This window comes from Palaemon carinicauda, chromosome 31, assembly GCF_036898095.1.
Source record: "Palaemon carinicauda isolate YSFRI2023 chromosome 31, ASM3689809v2, whole genome shotgun sequence".
NCBI lineage: Eukaryota > Metazoa > Arthropoda > Malacostraca > Decapoda > Palaemonidae > Palaemon > Palaemon carinicauda.
In genome coordinates, this window is record NC_090755.1 from 61,954,226 (window position 1) to 61,969,298 (window position 15,073).

The 15,073-nt window shown below is 43.1% G+C and overlaps 1 protein-coding gene across 1 annotated transcript in view; it reads left to right on the forward strand.

The window, feature by feature from the left end:
* The window catches only part of Pop1 (POP1 ribonuclease P/MRP subunit), a 48,337-nt gene that overhangs the window by 16,363 nt on the left and 16,901 nt on the right, over positions 1–15,073 (forward strand). Inside the window, exons 5-6 of the mRNA XM_068355199.1 lie at positions 11,293–11,453; positions 11,805–12,631. Of these exons, the coding sequence (XP_068211300.1) occupies positions 11,293–11,453; positions 11,805–12,631 (988 nt within the window). The remainder of the gene's footprint in view (positions 1–11,292; positions 11,454–11,804; positions 12,632–15,073) is intronic.

Genomic DNA, 15,073 nt, shown 5'->3' on the forward strand with positions numbered 1-15,073 from the left:
CTGATGTCAGCAAGGTTCGAACCGCTTCAATCAGCCTCTTTTAAAGATCTCACTTTGAAGACTCTTTTCCTCGTTTGCTTAGCGACAGCTAAAAGAGTCAGTGAGATACACGCCTTCAGCAGGAACATAGGTTTTACATCTGAAACGGCTACATGTTCCTTACAGCTTGGTTTTTTAGCTAAAAACGAACTCCCTTCTCGTCCTTGGCCCAAATCGTTCGAGATTCCAAGTCTGTCTAGTTTGGTTGGAAACGAACGAGAGAGAGTACTTTGCCCAGTAAGAGCTCTTAAGTACTATTTAAGACGTACGAAGCCATTACGAGGACAATCAGAAGCTTTATGGTGTTCTATTAAGAAACCTGCTTTACCGATGTCGAAGAACGCAGTTTCTTATTACATCAGACTTTTGATTAGAGAAGCCCATTCTCATCTGAATGAGGAAGACCATGCTTTGCTGAAGGTAAGGACACATGAAGTTAGAGCTGTCGCTACTTCAGTGGCCTTCAAACAAAACAGATCTCTGCAGAGTGTAATGGATGCAACCTATTGGAGAAGCAAGTCAGTGTTCGCATCATTTTACCTTAAAGATGTCCAGTCTCTTTACGAGAACTGCTACACCCTGGGACCATTCGTAGCAGCGAGTGCAGTAGTAGGTGAGGGCTCAACCACTACATTCCCATAATCCCATAACCTTTTTAATCTTTCTCTTGAAATGCTTTTTATTGTTGTTTTTGGGTTGTACGGAAGGCTAAGAAGCCTTTCGCATCCTGGTTGATTTGGCGGGTGGTCAAATTCTTTCTTGAGAAGCGCCTAGATTAGAGGTTGTGATGAGGTCCTTTAGTATGGGTTGCAGCCCTTCATACTTCAGCACCTAGGAGTCGCTCAGCATCCTAAGAGGATCGCGAGGCTCAGTAAGGAAGACGTACTTAAAAAGGCAGAGTAATGGTTCAAGTCGACTTCCTTACCAGGTACTTATTAATTTTATGTCTGTTATTTTGAATAACTGCTAAAATGAAATACGGGATACTTAGCTTCTAATGTTAACATGTATGCTGGTCTCCACCCACCCCCCTGGGTGTGAATCAGCTACATGATCACCGGGTAAGATTAATATTGAAAAATGTTATTTTCCTTAGTAAAATAAATTTTTGAATATACTTACCCGGTGATCATGAATTAAAGGACCCTCCCTTCCTCCCCATAGAGACCCAGTGGACCGAGGAGAAAATTGGTTCTTTGTTGACAAGAAGTACTGGAGTACCTACTCGACAGATGGCGCTGTTGTTGTACACCCCCACCTGTATAGCGATCGCTGGCGTATCCCGCCCGTAGGTTTTTTCTGTCGGGCAGCAGAGCTGCAGCTACATGATCACCGGGTAAGTATATTCAAAAATTTATTTTACTAAGGAAAATAACATATTCCCATAAATTCAGAGAGGTGAATAAAGTTTCAGTTAATTTGTATTGTTTTCAACATGCTTCAACAATACTGTACTGAAACTTGTGAAAGCCTTGACCAGATTGGAATACAGTACATGCAGAAAGAGAACAAGACACAAATGCGGTTCGAGAGAACCTATTTTATCTCCAGCCGTGTACAAAGAAAATCTGTTATATGATTCTAATTGAAAATTATGGTGGTTAAGTACAACAGATACCTTCTTTATCTAGCTGATATTGACTATGTTGCCCTAAGATTCATTTGGCTGTTTGATGTGCTTTCTAGGTTGAACTTAATACACATTCAAGTTCGTTACTGCAATGAAGAGAGACATACAGGAGATTTATATGCTTAAACATTATTTTTAAAATGCCTCAAAGTTCATAACATGCCAATACACTTTTTATTAGTACTTGCTGAGGACAAAAGAAAATTTCTTATACACAATATAAAAAGTAGTTAGAGCTAGATTGTGAATGTGGATGTCTGCTGAAGCTTCATAAACATTTAAGTAATACATTGCTTCCTTCCCATAATAATTAAATCCTCTTCATTTTGAAACATGATGCCACTTTGACATTATTTTGTTTTTGTTTTGGCCGCGAGGGCATAAAACCAATTAGAATAGCCCCAACGTATCCCTGCATGTCATAAGAGGGGATTAAAAGGGACGAGATGAGGGGGCTGGGAACCCCCTCTCCTGTATTTACAATCCTGTGAGACATCATCAGAGAGGTGGAGCTGGGGGGAGAGTGACTGCTCCCCGCACTCTAGATTTGGGGTGTTTGAATGTGCGTGGATGTAGTACGATAGAGAGTAAAAGATGTGAGATTGGAAGTATGTTTAGGAATAGAAGGATGGATATATTGTCCTTGTGTGAGACGAAGATAAAAGGGAAGGGTGAAGTGATGTTTGGTGAAATGTCTGATAGAGTGTCTGGGATTGAAATGGGAAGAGCAAGAGAGGGTGTGGCTTTATTGCTAAGTGAATGGATGGCAGGTAAATTAGTGGAATGGAAGGAGATATCATTTAGGTTAATGTGGGTAAGGGTTAGGTTGGGTAGGGAATCTTAGGCCTTTGTCAGTGCATATGGGCCAGGTTGTGAGAAAAGTGAAGAGCGGATTGAGTTCTGGAATGGATTAACTAGGTGTGTAGAAGGACTGGGTAGAAGGAATTATGTAGTTGTCATGGGTGACTTAAATGCTAAAGTGGGCACAGGAGAGGTAGAAAGTGTCATTGGGAAGTATGGCGTACCAGGTGAAAATGAGAGTGGTGAGTGACTGGTAGATATGTGTGTTGAGCAAGAGATGGTGATAAGTTCTAGCTTTTTCAAAAAGAAAGATAGAAACAAGTATACATGGGTAAGAGTGGCAAATGGAAGAGTGGTAGAAAGGGCCTTAATGGATTGTGTGTTGTCAACTAAAAGAATGTTTGGAAGACGTGCATGTGTTTAGGGGTATAGCTAACGGTATGTCTGATCATTTTTTGGTGGAAGGAAAATTAGTTATAGCAAAAGAGCGGGGGAATAGAGCAGGTGGATGTAAAAGGGAGCTAGTGATTGTTGAAGAGCTAATAAAACCGGGGGTAAAAAGTAAATATCAAGAAAGGTTGAAAATGGCATATGACGAAGTGAAAGTAAGAGAAACTGGTAATTTAGAGGAGTGGAAGTTAGTAAAAGAAAATTTTTAAATATTAAACTTAGCCGGTGAATATATAATAGCTGACGTCTCCGACGGCTCGACAGATTCCCAAAAACTCGCGAGCGATCGCCGTGAAGGTTGCGGGTGTGACCACCAGCGCCGACTATCGGCCAGATACCGCATATACTTGTCAACATCTCCAGTTCTTCTCTGTCAGTCTTGTCGACAAGTTGGTTCCACTCGCTTTATGACCTCGAGTTTTCTACCGAATTGGTGAAGTACTTGGTTTTGGTTTTATTCCTTTCGCCGTGTTGGATTATTCGATACTATCTTCAAAAGAAATGCTTTTGAAAGGAGAGGAAAAGTGTTTTGCCCTTGCTTTTTTTTTTTAATCTGGTTTTCCCATAGAGAAAAGATGGCCGACCCCCCTCAGTGTACGGAAGTGTGTTTAAGGCTTTTAGTAATTATTTTATCACTTTATAAATTATTGTTGATATTTATAGATTTTCCTCTATATACTTTATATTTTATATCTCACCCGCCTTTATTAGGCCTCTTCGATTAGCTTTCCATTTATACTAAACATCAAGATAAATTTTATGTTTTGTTTATATGCGGCCTTTACCTATTCCTTGTAGGCGGTCCTAACTTGGAAAACGAAGTTAAACAACGTTGAGCCCATTCAACTTTTATTTTTGTTAAGTTTAAATCAGTTGCTCCGTAAGAGTTATGAGATGAATTTTTTTTAGAAAATATTTTAAGAAATATATTCTTTGAATAGTCTTCGTGCTGTTTTTTGCAAAGATGAACTAACGTTTGGTTTATTTATGCTACGCAGTTTGCGCTCTATCGTTACGATAGTTAAAGAGAGAATCACGGTTTCACTTTGCAGAAAGAGTAAATCGATTTTGACGTTTTGTTCATTCTTCTTTCAAACTGAAGTGTTTTAGATACTAATTTAAAGGAACTTGTTAATTTTCAATTTCTTAGTCCTTTCAGTTTTTTCCTTTGGTCAAATAACCTGTTATTGACGAAGGGTGAGTGGGCCATTCTCTTGTGTGTGACAAGAGAGAGAGAGAGAGAGAACGATCCGATCTTTATTCTCGTCCCAAGTCTCTGTACAAGGAGTTTGGGAGCGAGTAACGTTGTTCTCGATTCAGTTTTTTACTCTCGTCCCAAGTCTCTGTACGGGGAGAGAGGATAAAACGTTTTAGTTTTTATTCTCGTCCCAAGGCACTGTACGGTGAGAGATTGAAAACGTAGTCCTTAGTGAACTAGTGTTTAGTCTCCTCCCCAGTCACTGATCTTTTTAACTTTATATATTTCCGTTTTATTCGATATATATGTATATGTTTATTGATTTTTGCATGTGTGTTTCATTTTGTACTAATGTGCTTACATTATACAACTCATTTCGCAATTCTAACCTTTTGATGTAAGGGAGAATTGCGTGCTTCAGGTAGAAATTAGTTTTATTCATGCCTAATGTGAAATTATTGAAAAATACGATATCAGTGAAGTAAGTGCAAAAAACATGTTCTGTGTTGCGACCGAGGGTTCGTCTGTTCGTGCTTGTCGCTCCCCTAGTCCGAGACCTCTTTCAGGCTCCCCTGCACCAGGGAGAAGTAATGTCGTAGGACTTAAGGGGACGAGAGGCTTTAACCAACGTACAGACGTTCCCTCTTTGGTATCGGACGTTTCTCGTCAAGATCGCCCTTACCATAAGACGTGTGAGTGTTCTCCTCGTCATCCGAAGACTTTTCGCAAAAGAAACCTTGGCGCAAGATTTCTAGACCCTTGAAGCGAAAGTCAGTCCCCTCAGGACAGGTCCAGCGTCCTGGCTGTAGCCATTGGGACAGCTCTGACCCTTTGCAGTCGTCGGAAGACTGTTCGCCTATTAAACGCAAGCGTAACTCGGGGTCCGAGGGTCGCGGTAAAGGCAATGTTTTGCCAACACAGACGTTACCGTCGTCTCGGCCCGTTCCGACTCCCGTTGATCCTAAATGGGTTGTCCTGCGGGACAGGCAGACTAAGCTTGCCTCCCTTATGGAGGAGTATGACGTTGAGCAGGTTCACGATGATCCTTCGCTTTCGAGTCGCCGTTACGCTGAACGAGACTCTGGCCGTCAGCCGCCCAAACGAGTATTTACTCGTCCGTTTGACGTTAGTGCTGACGTTTTCTTGTACTTTGAAACGTGATGTCAGTAGTTTTTCACGTCAGTCACGTGACATGGTTCCTCCCTCGCTGCAGTCTCGTGTTGACTTTCAGCCGCTGCTGCAGTCTCGTGTTGACGTTCAGCCGCTGCCGCAGTCTCGTGTTGACGTTCAGCCGCTGCTGCCGCAGCCCCAACCTGACGTTCGCCGACCGGCTCCGTTGCCTCGACGTGACGTTGAGCATCAATCACCGCAGTCAGAGGTTGTTTTGCCTGCTTTGTCTATGCAGTCAAGGCAGTTCCGACGTGACGTCGAGCGTCAATCAACTTCAGTTGTTGTTGTTGGTCAGTCACAAGGATTTCAGTCCTTTCAGCAGCGGCGTGACGTCGCTTCTTCTACTGCTACTGCTGCTCTTTTGCTTGTCGACATTGCCTGTCAAGCGTTGCAGCCGCGGCAGGTCTCTCCTTTTCATGAGACTCGGCAATTGTCGGACGAGGTTCCTTCAGATGAGGAAGTTGCTGATCCCCCTCCAACTGATATTCCTTTGGGGACTTTGTCAGACGGAGAGGAGCCTAAAGCTGCTCAGCCCTCTATGGACTTTAAAAAAATCATGCTGATTTTTAAGGATCTTTTTCCGGACCATTTTGTAACTGCTGCTCCTCGTTCGCCTCCGTCAGAGTTTACGCTAGGCCTAGCTACTTCGAAGCCTTCGTTTACTAAGCTAGTGCTCTCTCGCTCTTCTAAGAGAGCTTTACGTTTGCTAGGCGACTGGTTGATCACCAGGAGGAGTTTGGGGAAGACAGCCTTTGCTTTCCCTCCTTTTAAACTGGCTTCTAGAGCGAGCGTCTGGTATGACACGGGAGAAGTTCTCGGCTTGGGAGTTCCTGCCTCTGCCCAGGGAGACTTCTCAAGCCTCGTAGACTCTCCCCGTCGCCTGGCCATGAGACGCTCCAAGATTTTATGGTCGGCTTCAGAGCTAGACCATCTCCTGTTAGGAGCTTTTTCGAGCGTTTGAAGTTTTTATTTGTTGGATTGGTCCCTGGGAGCCTTAAGTAAGAAGGTCTCTCCAGCTGTCAATGTATTGCTGTACAATTATGTCATGCATGAACAAGGCTATCAGGGATGGCTCCAATGATCTGACAGCCACGTTCACTGCAGGAACAAGGCTATCAGGGATGGCTCCAATGATCTGGCAGCCACGTTCACTGCAGGAGTACTTAAGATGTAAGTGCGCTCAATGTGTTCATTGTCAAGACAAACTTCACGATGAAGACTACCAAATCTGTCTTGGCAGCAGTAAGGGAAGACGACTGGATGGTCTCTCTCGACCTTCAGAATGCATACTTCCACATCCCGATTCATCCAAACTTTCAACAACATCTGAGGTTTGTGGACGGGAAAGTAATGTACCAATTTCGAGCACTGTACTTCGGCCTCATTCCTGCTCCTCTTGTTTTTACATGACCCTTGCAAAATGTAGCAAGCTTTCTACATTTTTTGAGGATTCAGAGCCTCCCTTTATTTTGACGACTGGCTAATCAGGGCGTCGTCATTATATCGCTGTCTGGAGAGCCTCTAATGGACATTAGACCTAACCAAGGAGCTAGGTCTCATAGTGAACGTAGAGAAGTCGTAACTTACAGTACCCCATCCCAGACTATTCTCTATTTGGGAATGGAGATACAGTGTCTGATTTTTCGAGCCTTTTCGTCTCCCACAAGAATGGAACAAGCTCTGTTAAAAGTCCTTCACTTGCAAGAGAAAAACAGTTGCTCTGTAAGAGTTTGAACTAGCCTCGTGGGAACTCTTTCATCGCTGGAGTAGTTTATCTCTCTGGGGAGACTCAACCTATGCCCTCTCCAATTTCACCTAAACCATTGGAACAAGGAGAAGGGCTTAGAGAGTATCTCTTTCCCAATCTCCAACTCAGTCTAGACATGTCTGTCTTGGTGGGACAGCAACATCAGACTTTGAGAAGGTCTTTCTCTTGCGATCAAGAACCCAAACCATGTGTTGTATTCAGATGCATCGGATTTGGGTTAGGGAGCTCCACTGGACAGTCTGGAATGCTCGGGTCTTTGGTCCACGGATCAGAAGGAACTCCATTTAAGGCAAGTAACATCCCTCCTTTGGCGAGATTTGTGTAAGGAAAAATGAATGTCTTGGCGGACTGCCTCAGCAGAAGAGGACAAGTCATCTCCATGGAGTGGACGTTGCTCTAGACTGTGTGCGAGAAGCTATGGATGACATGGGGTCAACCCACCATAGATCTTTTTGCGACCACTGACAAAGAGGCTCTCAACTTACTGCTTTCCAGTTCCGGATCCAGAGGCAGCCCACATAGACGCTTTCCTGCTGGACTGGTCTCACCTGGACGTTTATGCCTTTCCACCTTTCAAGATCCTAAACAAGGTGCTGCAGAAGTTCACCTCTCACGAAGGGACCAGGTTGATGTTGGTTGCTCCACGCTGGCCCGCGAGAGAGTGGTTCACAGAGGTACTTCTATGGCTGGTAGACGTTCCAAGAAGTCTGCCGTTGCGGATGGATCTCTTGCGACAGCCTCACGTAAAGAAATTTCATCAAAGCCTCCCCACGCTTCGTCTAACTTCCTTCAGACTATCGAAAGACTCTCTTGAGCTCGAGGGTTTTCGAAGGAGGCAGCTAGAGCGATCGCGAGGGCTAGAAGATCCTCTACCATCAGGATCTATCAGTCGAAATGGGAGGTATTTAGAGACTGGTGCAAGTCCTCCTCTATTTCCTCTTCCAAGTGCCTCTGTAGCGCAGATTGCAGATTTTCTGCTTTATCTGAGAAACGGTCGCTCCCTCTCTGCATCCACCATTAAAGGCTACAGAAGCATGTTAGCTTCTGTTTTCAGGCATAGGGGTTTGGATCTTTCTAATAACAAAGATCTCCAAGACCTGCTTAAGTCTTTCGAGACTTCCAAGGAAGTCTTATTTCGACTCCTGCTTGGAACTTGGACGTGGTCCTACGGTTCCTTATGGTAAACAGGTTTGAACCATTAAATTCAGCCGCCCTGAAGGATCTTACCCTCAAGACACTTTTTTTTTTTTTTTCTTTTTTTTTTGGTGTGCTTGGCTTTGGCTTAAAGGGTTAGTGAGATACATGCTTTTAGCAAGAATATCGGCTTCTCCACTAATAAAGCAGTATGCGCTCTTCAACTTAGTTTTTTGGCCAAGAATGGACTTCCGTCTCGTCCTTGGCCTAAATCATTTGATATCCCCAGTCTTTCCGAGATTGTGGGGAATGAAGTTGAAAGAGTGCTGTGCCCCGTAGAGCTCTTAAATTTTATTTATCCAGATCTAAACCGCTGCGAGGTTGTTCAGAGGCTTTATGGTGCTCCGTTATAAAGCCCTCTTTGCCCATGTCTAAGTATGCGTGGTCTTATTTTATTAGACTTTTGATTCGGGAGGCACACACTCACTTAAGTGAGAAGGATCGTAATTTACTTAAAGTCAAGGCTCATGAAGTCAGAGCGATAGCAACTTCAGTAGCGTTTAAGCAAAATAGATCCATTAAAAGTATTATGGACGCGACCTTTTTGAGAGACAAGTCGGTATTCGCTTCATATTACTTGAAAGATGTCCAGACTCTTTATGAGGACTGCTACACACTGGGACCATTCGTAGCAGCGAGTGCAGTAGTGGGTGAAGGCTCTACCACTACATTCCCTTAATCCCAATATCCTTTTAATCTACTCTTGAAATTTTTATTCTTTTTTTTGGGTTGTACGGGAGACTAAGAAGTCTTTCGCAATCTTTTTGATTTGGCGGGTGGTCAAAATGTTGTTTCTTGAGAGCGCCCAGTTTAAGGGTATTGATGAGGTCCTGTTATAGGGGTGTTCGCCCTGGATATAACAGCTCCTGGGAGTCTTTCAGCATCCTGTGAGGATGGCTGGGCTTCGTGAGGAAAGCAGACTAATGAGGCAGAGTAATATTCAGAGTCTGCATCCTTACCAGGTACCTAGACTTAAGTCTGTTTTTTGAATAGTTGTCAAAAACTCTTGAGCATATACGCCTTTATTGTATTAATACTGGTCTCTACCCACCACCATGGGTGTGAATCAGCTATTATATATTCACCGGCTAAGTTTAATATTTAAAAATGATATTTTGATTATAAAATAAATTTTTGAATATACTTACCCGGTGAATATATAAATTAAAGGCCCTCCCTTCCTCCCCGATAGAGACCTAGGGGACTGAGAAGAACTGGAGATGTTGACAAGTATATGCGGTATCTGGCCGATAGTCGGCGCTGGTGGTCACACCCGCAACCTTCACGGCGATCGCTCGCGAGTTTTTGGGAATCTGTCGAGCCGTCGGAGACGTCAGCTATTATATATTCACCGGGTAAGTATATTAAAAAATTTATTTTATAATCAAAATATCATTTTGTTGGGATTGCAAGTGATGTGTGTGGCAAGAAGTTTGTTGGAGGCAGCATGAGGAAGGGCAGTGAATGGTGGAATGAAGGAGTGAAGGTAAAAGTGGAAGAAAAAAAAGAGGGCTTTTGAAGAATGGATGTAGAGTAATAGTGCAAGATATAGAGAGAAAAATGTGGAAGTAAAGCGCAAGGTAAGTCAGGCAAAGAGGGCAGCTGACCTGAGGTGGGGTCAGGGATTGGGTCGTTCATATGAAGAGAATAAGAAGAAGTTTTGGAAAGAAGTGAAGAGAGTAAGGAAGACTGGTTTAAGAATTGAAGAGACAGTGAAAGATGGAAATGGAAGGTTATTAAAAGGAGAGGAGGCAGGGAAAAGGTGGGCGGAATATTTTGAAAGTTTATTGAATGTTGAGAATAATAGGGAGGCAGATATAATTTCTGTTGCAGGTGTTGAGGTGCCGGTGATGCGAGATGAGAATGAGAGAGAGATAACAAGAGAGGAAGTGAGGAGAGCACTAGATGAAACGAGAGTAGGAAAAGCATCTGGTATGAATGGTGTGAGAGCTGAGATGTTGAAGGAAGTGGGTGTGACTGTACTTGAATGATTGGTGAGATTGTTTAATATGTTTTGTGTTGTCAATGGTACCAGTAGATTGGGTTTGTGCATGTATTGTACCACTATATAAGGGTAAGGGAGATGTGCATGAGTGTTGTAATTCAAGAGGTATGAGTTTGTTGAGTGTAGTTGGAAAAGTGTATGGTAGAGTACTGATTAATAGTATTAAGGATAAAACAGGGAATGCAATCTTAGAAGTACAGGGTGGTTTTAGAAGAGGTAGGGGTTGTATGAATCAAAGTGACGGAGAGACAGAAATTAAATGTGTTTGAGATGAAGTGTCTAAGGAGTATGGCTGGTGTATCTCAAGTAGATAGGGTTAAGAACGAAGTGGTGAGGGTAAGAACGGGTGTAAGAAATGAGTTAGCAGCCAGAGTGGATATGAATGTGTTGAGGTGATTTGGCCATGTTGAGAGAAAGAAAAATGGCTGTCTGCTAAAGAAGGTGATGAATGCAAGAGTTGATGGGAGAAGTACAAGAGGAAGGCCAAGGTTTGGGTGGATGGATGGAGTGAAGAAAGCTCTGGGTGATAGGAGGATAGATGTGAGAGAGGCAAGAGAGCGTGCTAGAAATAGGAATGAATGGCGAGCGATTGTGACGCAGTTCCGGTAGGCCCTGCTGCTTCCTCCAGTGCCTTAGATGACCGCGGGGGTAGCAGCAGTAGGGAATTCAGCGTAGTGAAGCTTCATCTGTGGTGGATAATGGGGGAGCGTGGGCTGTGGCACCCTAGCAGTACCAGCCGAACTCGGTTGAGTCCCTTGTCAGGCTGGGAGGAACATAGAGAGGAGAGGTCCCCTTTTCTGTTTCATTTGTTTGATGTCGGCTACCCCCCAAAATTGGGGGAAGTGCCTTGGTATATGTGTATGTATGTATAAATTTTTGGTACAAGGAACTTTATTTCCGTAAATCTTCTAATGTTAAAATAATTGATTGTAAGGGTTCCCTAGTTGGTCAGTGTTTCTATTAGTAAAGAACTGAATTATTCATTGGTTTCAAAATTATTTCATATTTCTTTTTTCACATTGGTTCTAAATTTACAGGATGTGTCTTATATGGGCTGTATAGAATTAGAAGGAACTCCAACAGCACTTATTGCAGGGTTAACACGAATTACTCAACCATGGGATCTGACAGCTATTACCATTCCAGAGGTGCAAGAGGGACGTCAGTGGGAGAGGGTCACTTTTTTTAAACCAGATATGTGAGTATCATAGAATATCTTATTACTGTATTTTTTAACCAATAGTTTATCTGTGATGTTAATTGATTTAATTCGTTGTGTCAAAACATGAATACAAGCCGTGGTTTTTTTAATTGGAGCTCCTGTTAAACAACCCAGGTTTGTATAGTTATGAAAAATAGAAATTACTGTACTTCCAAATTTGTCTTTTTACATAGATTATAATTCAAATATTGCTTATTATATGTACACGTTTTTATTTATTTCTTTTTCAAATTTAAACTCTAAGGCAGTTGTAGATTATTTTCTTCAAAGTTTTGAAAGAATTCTTGAAGTTTAAACAAGTTTCTTACAATTTTTCAAACTTTACAGGCAGCCTTATGGAGCTCTTAGTGATGTAGATATTATGTGGTTGCCTGCTGTACCGTGTCATCCCAATAAACCATCAGAAAATGTAAGACTCTGGATTTGGGTTCACCCATCAGCTCATCATCATATTGTTCAGGCAATAACTGAATTATTTAACCTTGTAAGAGTCCACAGTACCCCTGGCATTGATTCTTCAGATTCCAAAGATGAGAAAGAGAAAGATAAAGTTGGTGATGATAAGGACCATGTGAGTGATAAAAAGGATGATAGTAAGGGGACTGAAGGTGTATCACATGTTAATTCTCCTCTTGGAAAAATTAGTAGTGAAGGGATTCTAGTCAAGGAAAATGGAGTGAAAGGTACTCTTAAAAGGAAAAATGAAGAAAATACAGATAGACATCCTGCAGGAAAGAGATTTAAGGATGTGAATGGAGCCAAACTGGCACTGAAAAACATACCATTTGAAAGAACACCCAAGTATCACAACTCATCTGGCATATCTATGACACTATTGAAAGACACCCTATGTAGATTTCGGCTTACTGGACCAGAGGCTATCAGCGTTTTAAAAGCTGCATTAATCCCTGCTAATTTGCTAGTTGGAAACATAGATAACAGCAGCGAACCAAGTGATGAAGATCGAATTAATACTAGTTGGTGGAAAGACTATTATCAAGATGAGGACAAAATAGAATTTCACAAGTCCCAAGTTGAAGCATGGAATGGATTAACTACATCAAACTTGAAGAAGCGAATGGTTCTTCCACTTACTGTTCGCGATCCACGAATTACCTTGCCAAAGAAGAAGACACCCATTCAACCAGCCAAAGGTAGGATGCTTTTCATCTTTTTGTTTATATGCAGCAGTATTGGGAAGGCTACATAATATTGCTGAGTTATTGTAGTAGTTAATTTAGTTTCATGTTTCTTGATATTTGTGATTTATTTCATATCATACAGTTTTGAGGGTATTTTTTTAATAGTGCAACATAATAGAACTGTGATAAGTTCTTTTAGAATTTTACTGCATTCGTAATTCTTAAGTATTTATTCTATTGTTGGTTTCATGGAAGTGATTACCTATTTAGATTTGTATCCTATGCTTTAGCCAAAGATACAGAATCAGATTTTGTTTTTTTATTTATGGTTTAGCAGTTTTGATCATAATATTGAGTAATGTTTATTCCCTGTTACAAATAAGGGTTTTGCAAGATTATGCATTTATAGTTAAAGCTTGGAATAACTCAGTATTTTCCCTGAGCATTGGGAAGTACAGTAGTAAATATTTGGTTGCAAAGGTATCAGATTAAAGTTAGTAGAGTTTTGCAGAGTAGGTACAGTAGTTGAAAAAAAATTAAATAAGAAAAAATAAATTTTTCAATATTAAACTTACCCGATAATCATGTAGCTGTCAACTCCGTTGCCCGACAGAATTCTATGGAGGGATACGCCAGCTATCACAATACTAGAAGGGGGTGTACTTACCAGCGCCACCTGTGGCCAGGTACTCAATCATTTGTTGTTGACACCTCCTCAATTATTCCTCTGTCGTGCTTCCGGCTAGACGTTCTGGGATACGCTTATGGTCTTCGAGTTTATTCACGGATATTTGGTGAAGTATTCTCTCAGATTAACGGCTGTCGCTTTACTGGAATCCTTCTTATATTAGCTAGATAGCTTTTATATAATACTGATATAACGGTTAATGAATTTTGCTTGTTTTTGGATCACCCTTTGGCTAACTCTTTGAAACAAGATGTCTGACGTTTCGCAAGCCCCCTCCCATAGACGATGTAGGTCTTGCAATAGGCGTATTCCGAAGGCCTCGGTAGATCCTCACACCGCTTGTTCTGACTGTAGGGACAGGCCCTGTCTATTAGAAAATCGATGTGAGGAATGCGCCGGACTTTCGGAATTGGAATTTGTCCGTCTTTTAAAATATTCATCTAAGTTAGAGAGAGGTAGAGTTAGGAGAAGTTCTTCTCACTCTTCTATGTTTTCCTCACCTCATGATCCCCTACCTTTTCCTACCCCTGTAGTGGCTACCCCCGAACCTACTGTGTGCCCTCCGCCTGATATGTCAGTTGTTTTGCGTGCTATTCAGGCTTTAGGCGATAAAGTAGAATCAGTGGTAAGTGACCATAAGTCTCTGATGGCCGAAGTTAAAGAACTGAAGGTCAAGAGTGCAGTGGGTGGAATTAGTGCTAGTGTCGGTGCAGTGCCAAGTGCTAGTGGTGCCAGTGTGGTGCGTGAGGATTTTTCTGTGCGAGCCAGTCGTCCTCCCAGTCCGGGACCTCTTGCAAGCTCCCATGCCCAGGGGAGAAGCAATGTCGAAGGGCTTAAGGGTTCGACAGGCCTTGTTAGGCGCACAGAACTATCCTCGGTGGTTGTGGGCGTGTCTTCCTTAGACCGTCACTCCCACCTGCAGACGATTGAGCCCGTCTTATTCTCGTCCGCTGATCAACTAGCAGGGAAGAAACGTTGGTCTCAGGTCTCGAGACCGCTTAAACGTAGAGTCCAGTCCGCGAGTGCTCAGCCAGGTTGCAGTCATTGGCTCAGCTCTGACTCGCCTCAGTCATCTGTCGACTGTACTCCGCCCAAGAGGAGTAAGGTTCTGCCAAAACAGAGCCCGACTGTGACTTTACCTCAGTCTGTTATCGTTTCTGCCGATCCCAAGTGGACCCTGCTTCAGTCCATGCAAGCTCAGCTTTCGGACTTGATGCGTGAGTGTCGGGCTGAGAGTGTTGCACCTCCTCCTCCGCCTACACTCCCTCCACCTGTTCTCGCTCCGCCTGTGCTCGCCCCGCCTGCACTTGCTCCGCCTGGTCGCAGCACCATCTGCCAGGCGTACGATGTTTGTGTTCAGCCTCAGCCTTCTTTAAGGCAACCCTTGCTTTGGGATCAGGAGAGTTATTCCACTCTTCCTCCGCCTCCCCTTGCTGCTCCACCAGTGGTGCAACTCTCGGTTGGGGTACAACAACCTCTCCCCTCCGTGAGTCTGTCTGCTCAGCCATCGCTGCAGCGAGCTCAACCCTCCTCAAGGCAAGCTCCTCTACACCCTGGACTTGCGCCTCAGGAGCCTCAGCTTGCGAGAACTTTACCTTGTTCTGCGCAGCCTCAACCTCATCATGCTCCGCTCATCTCACAGGAACAGGAACGGACTACTCCGCCTCCGTCCTCCGCTCAGCTTGTGCAATCCTTGGGTTCAACCTCTCTTGCTAGGAGTCAACCTCCTTCACCCATGCGCCTGCCTTCTGCTTCGTCTGTTGTTC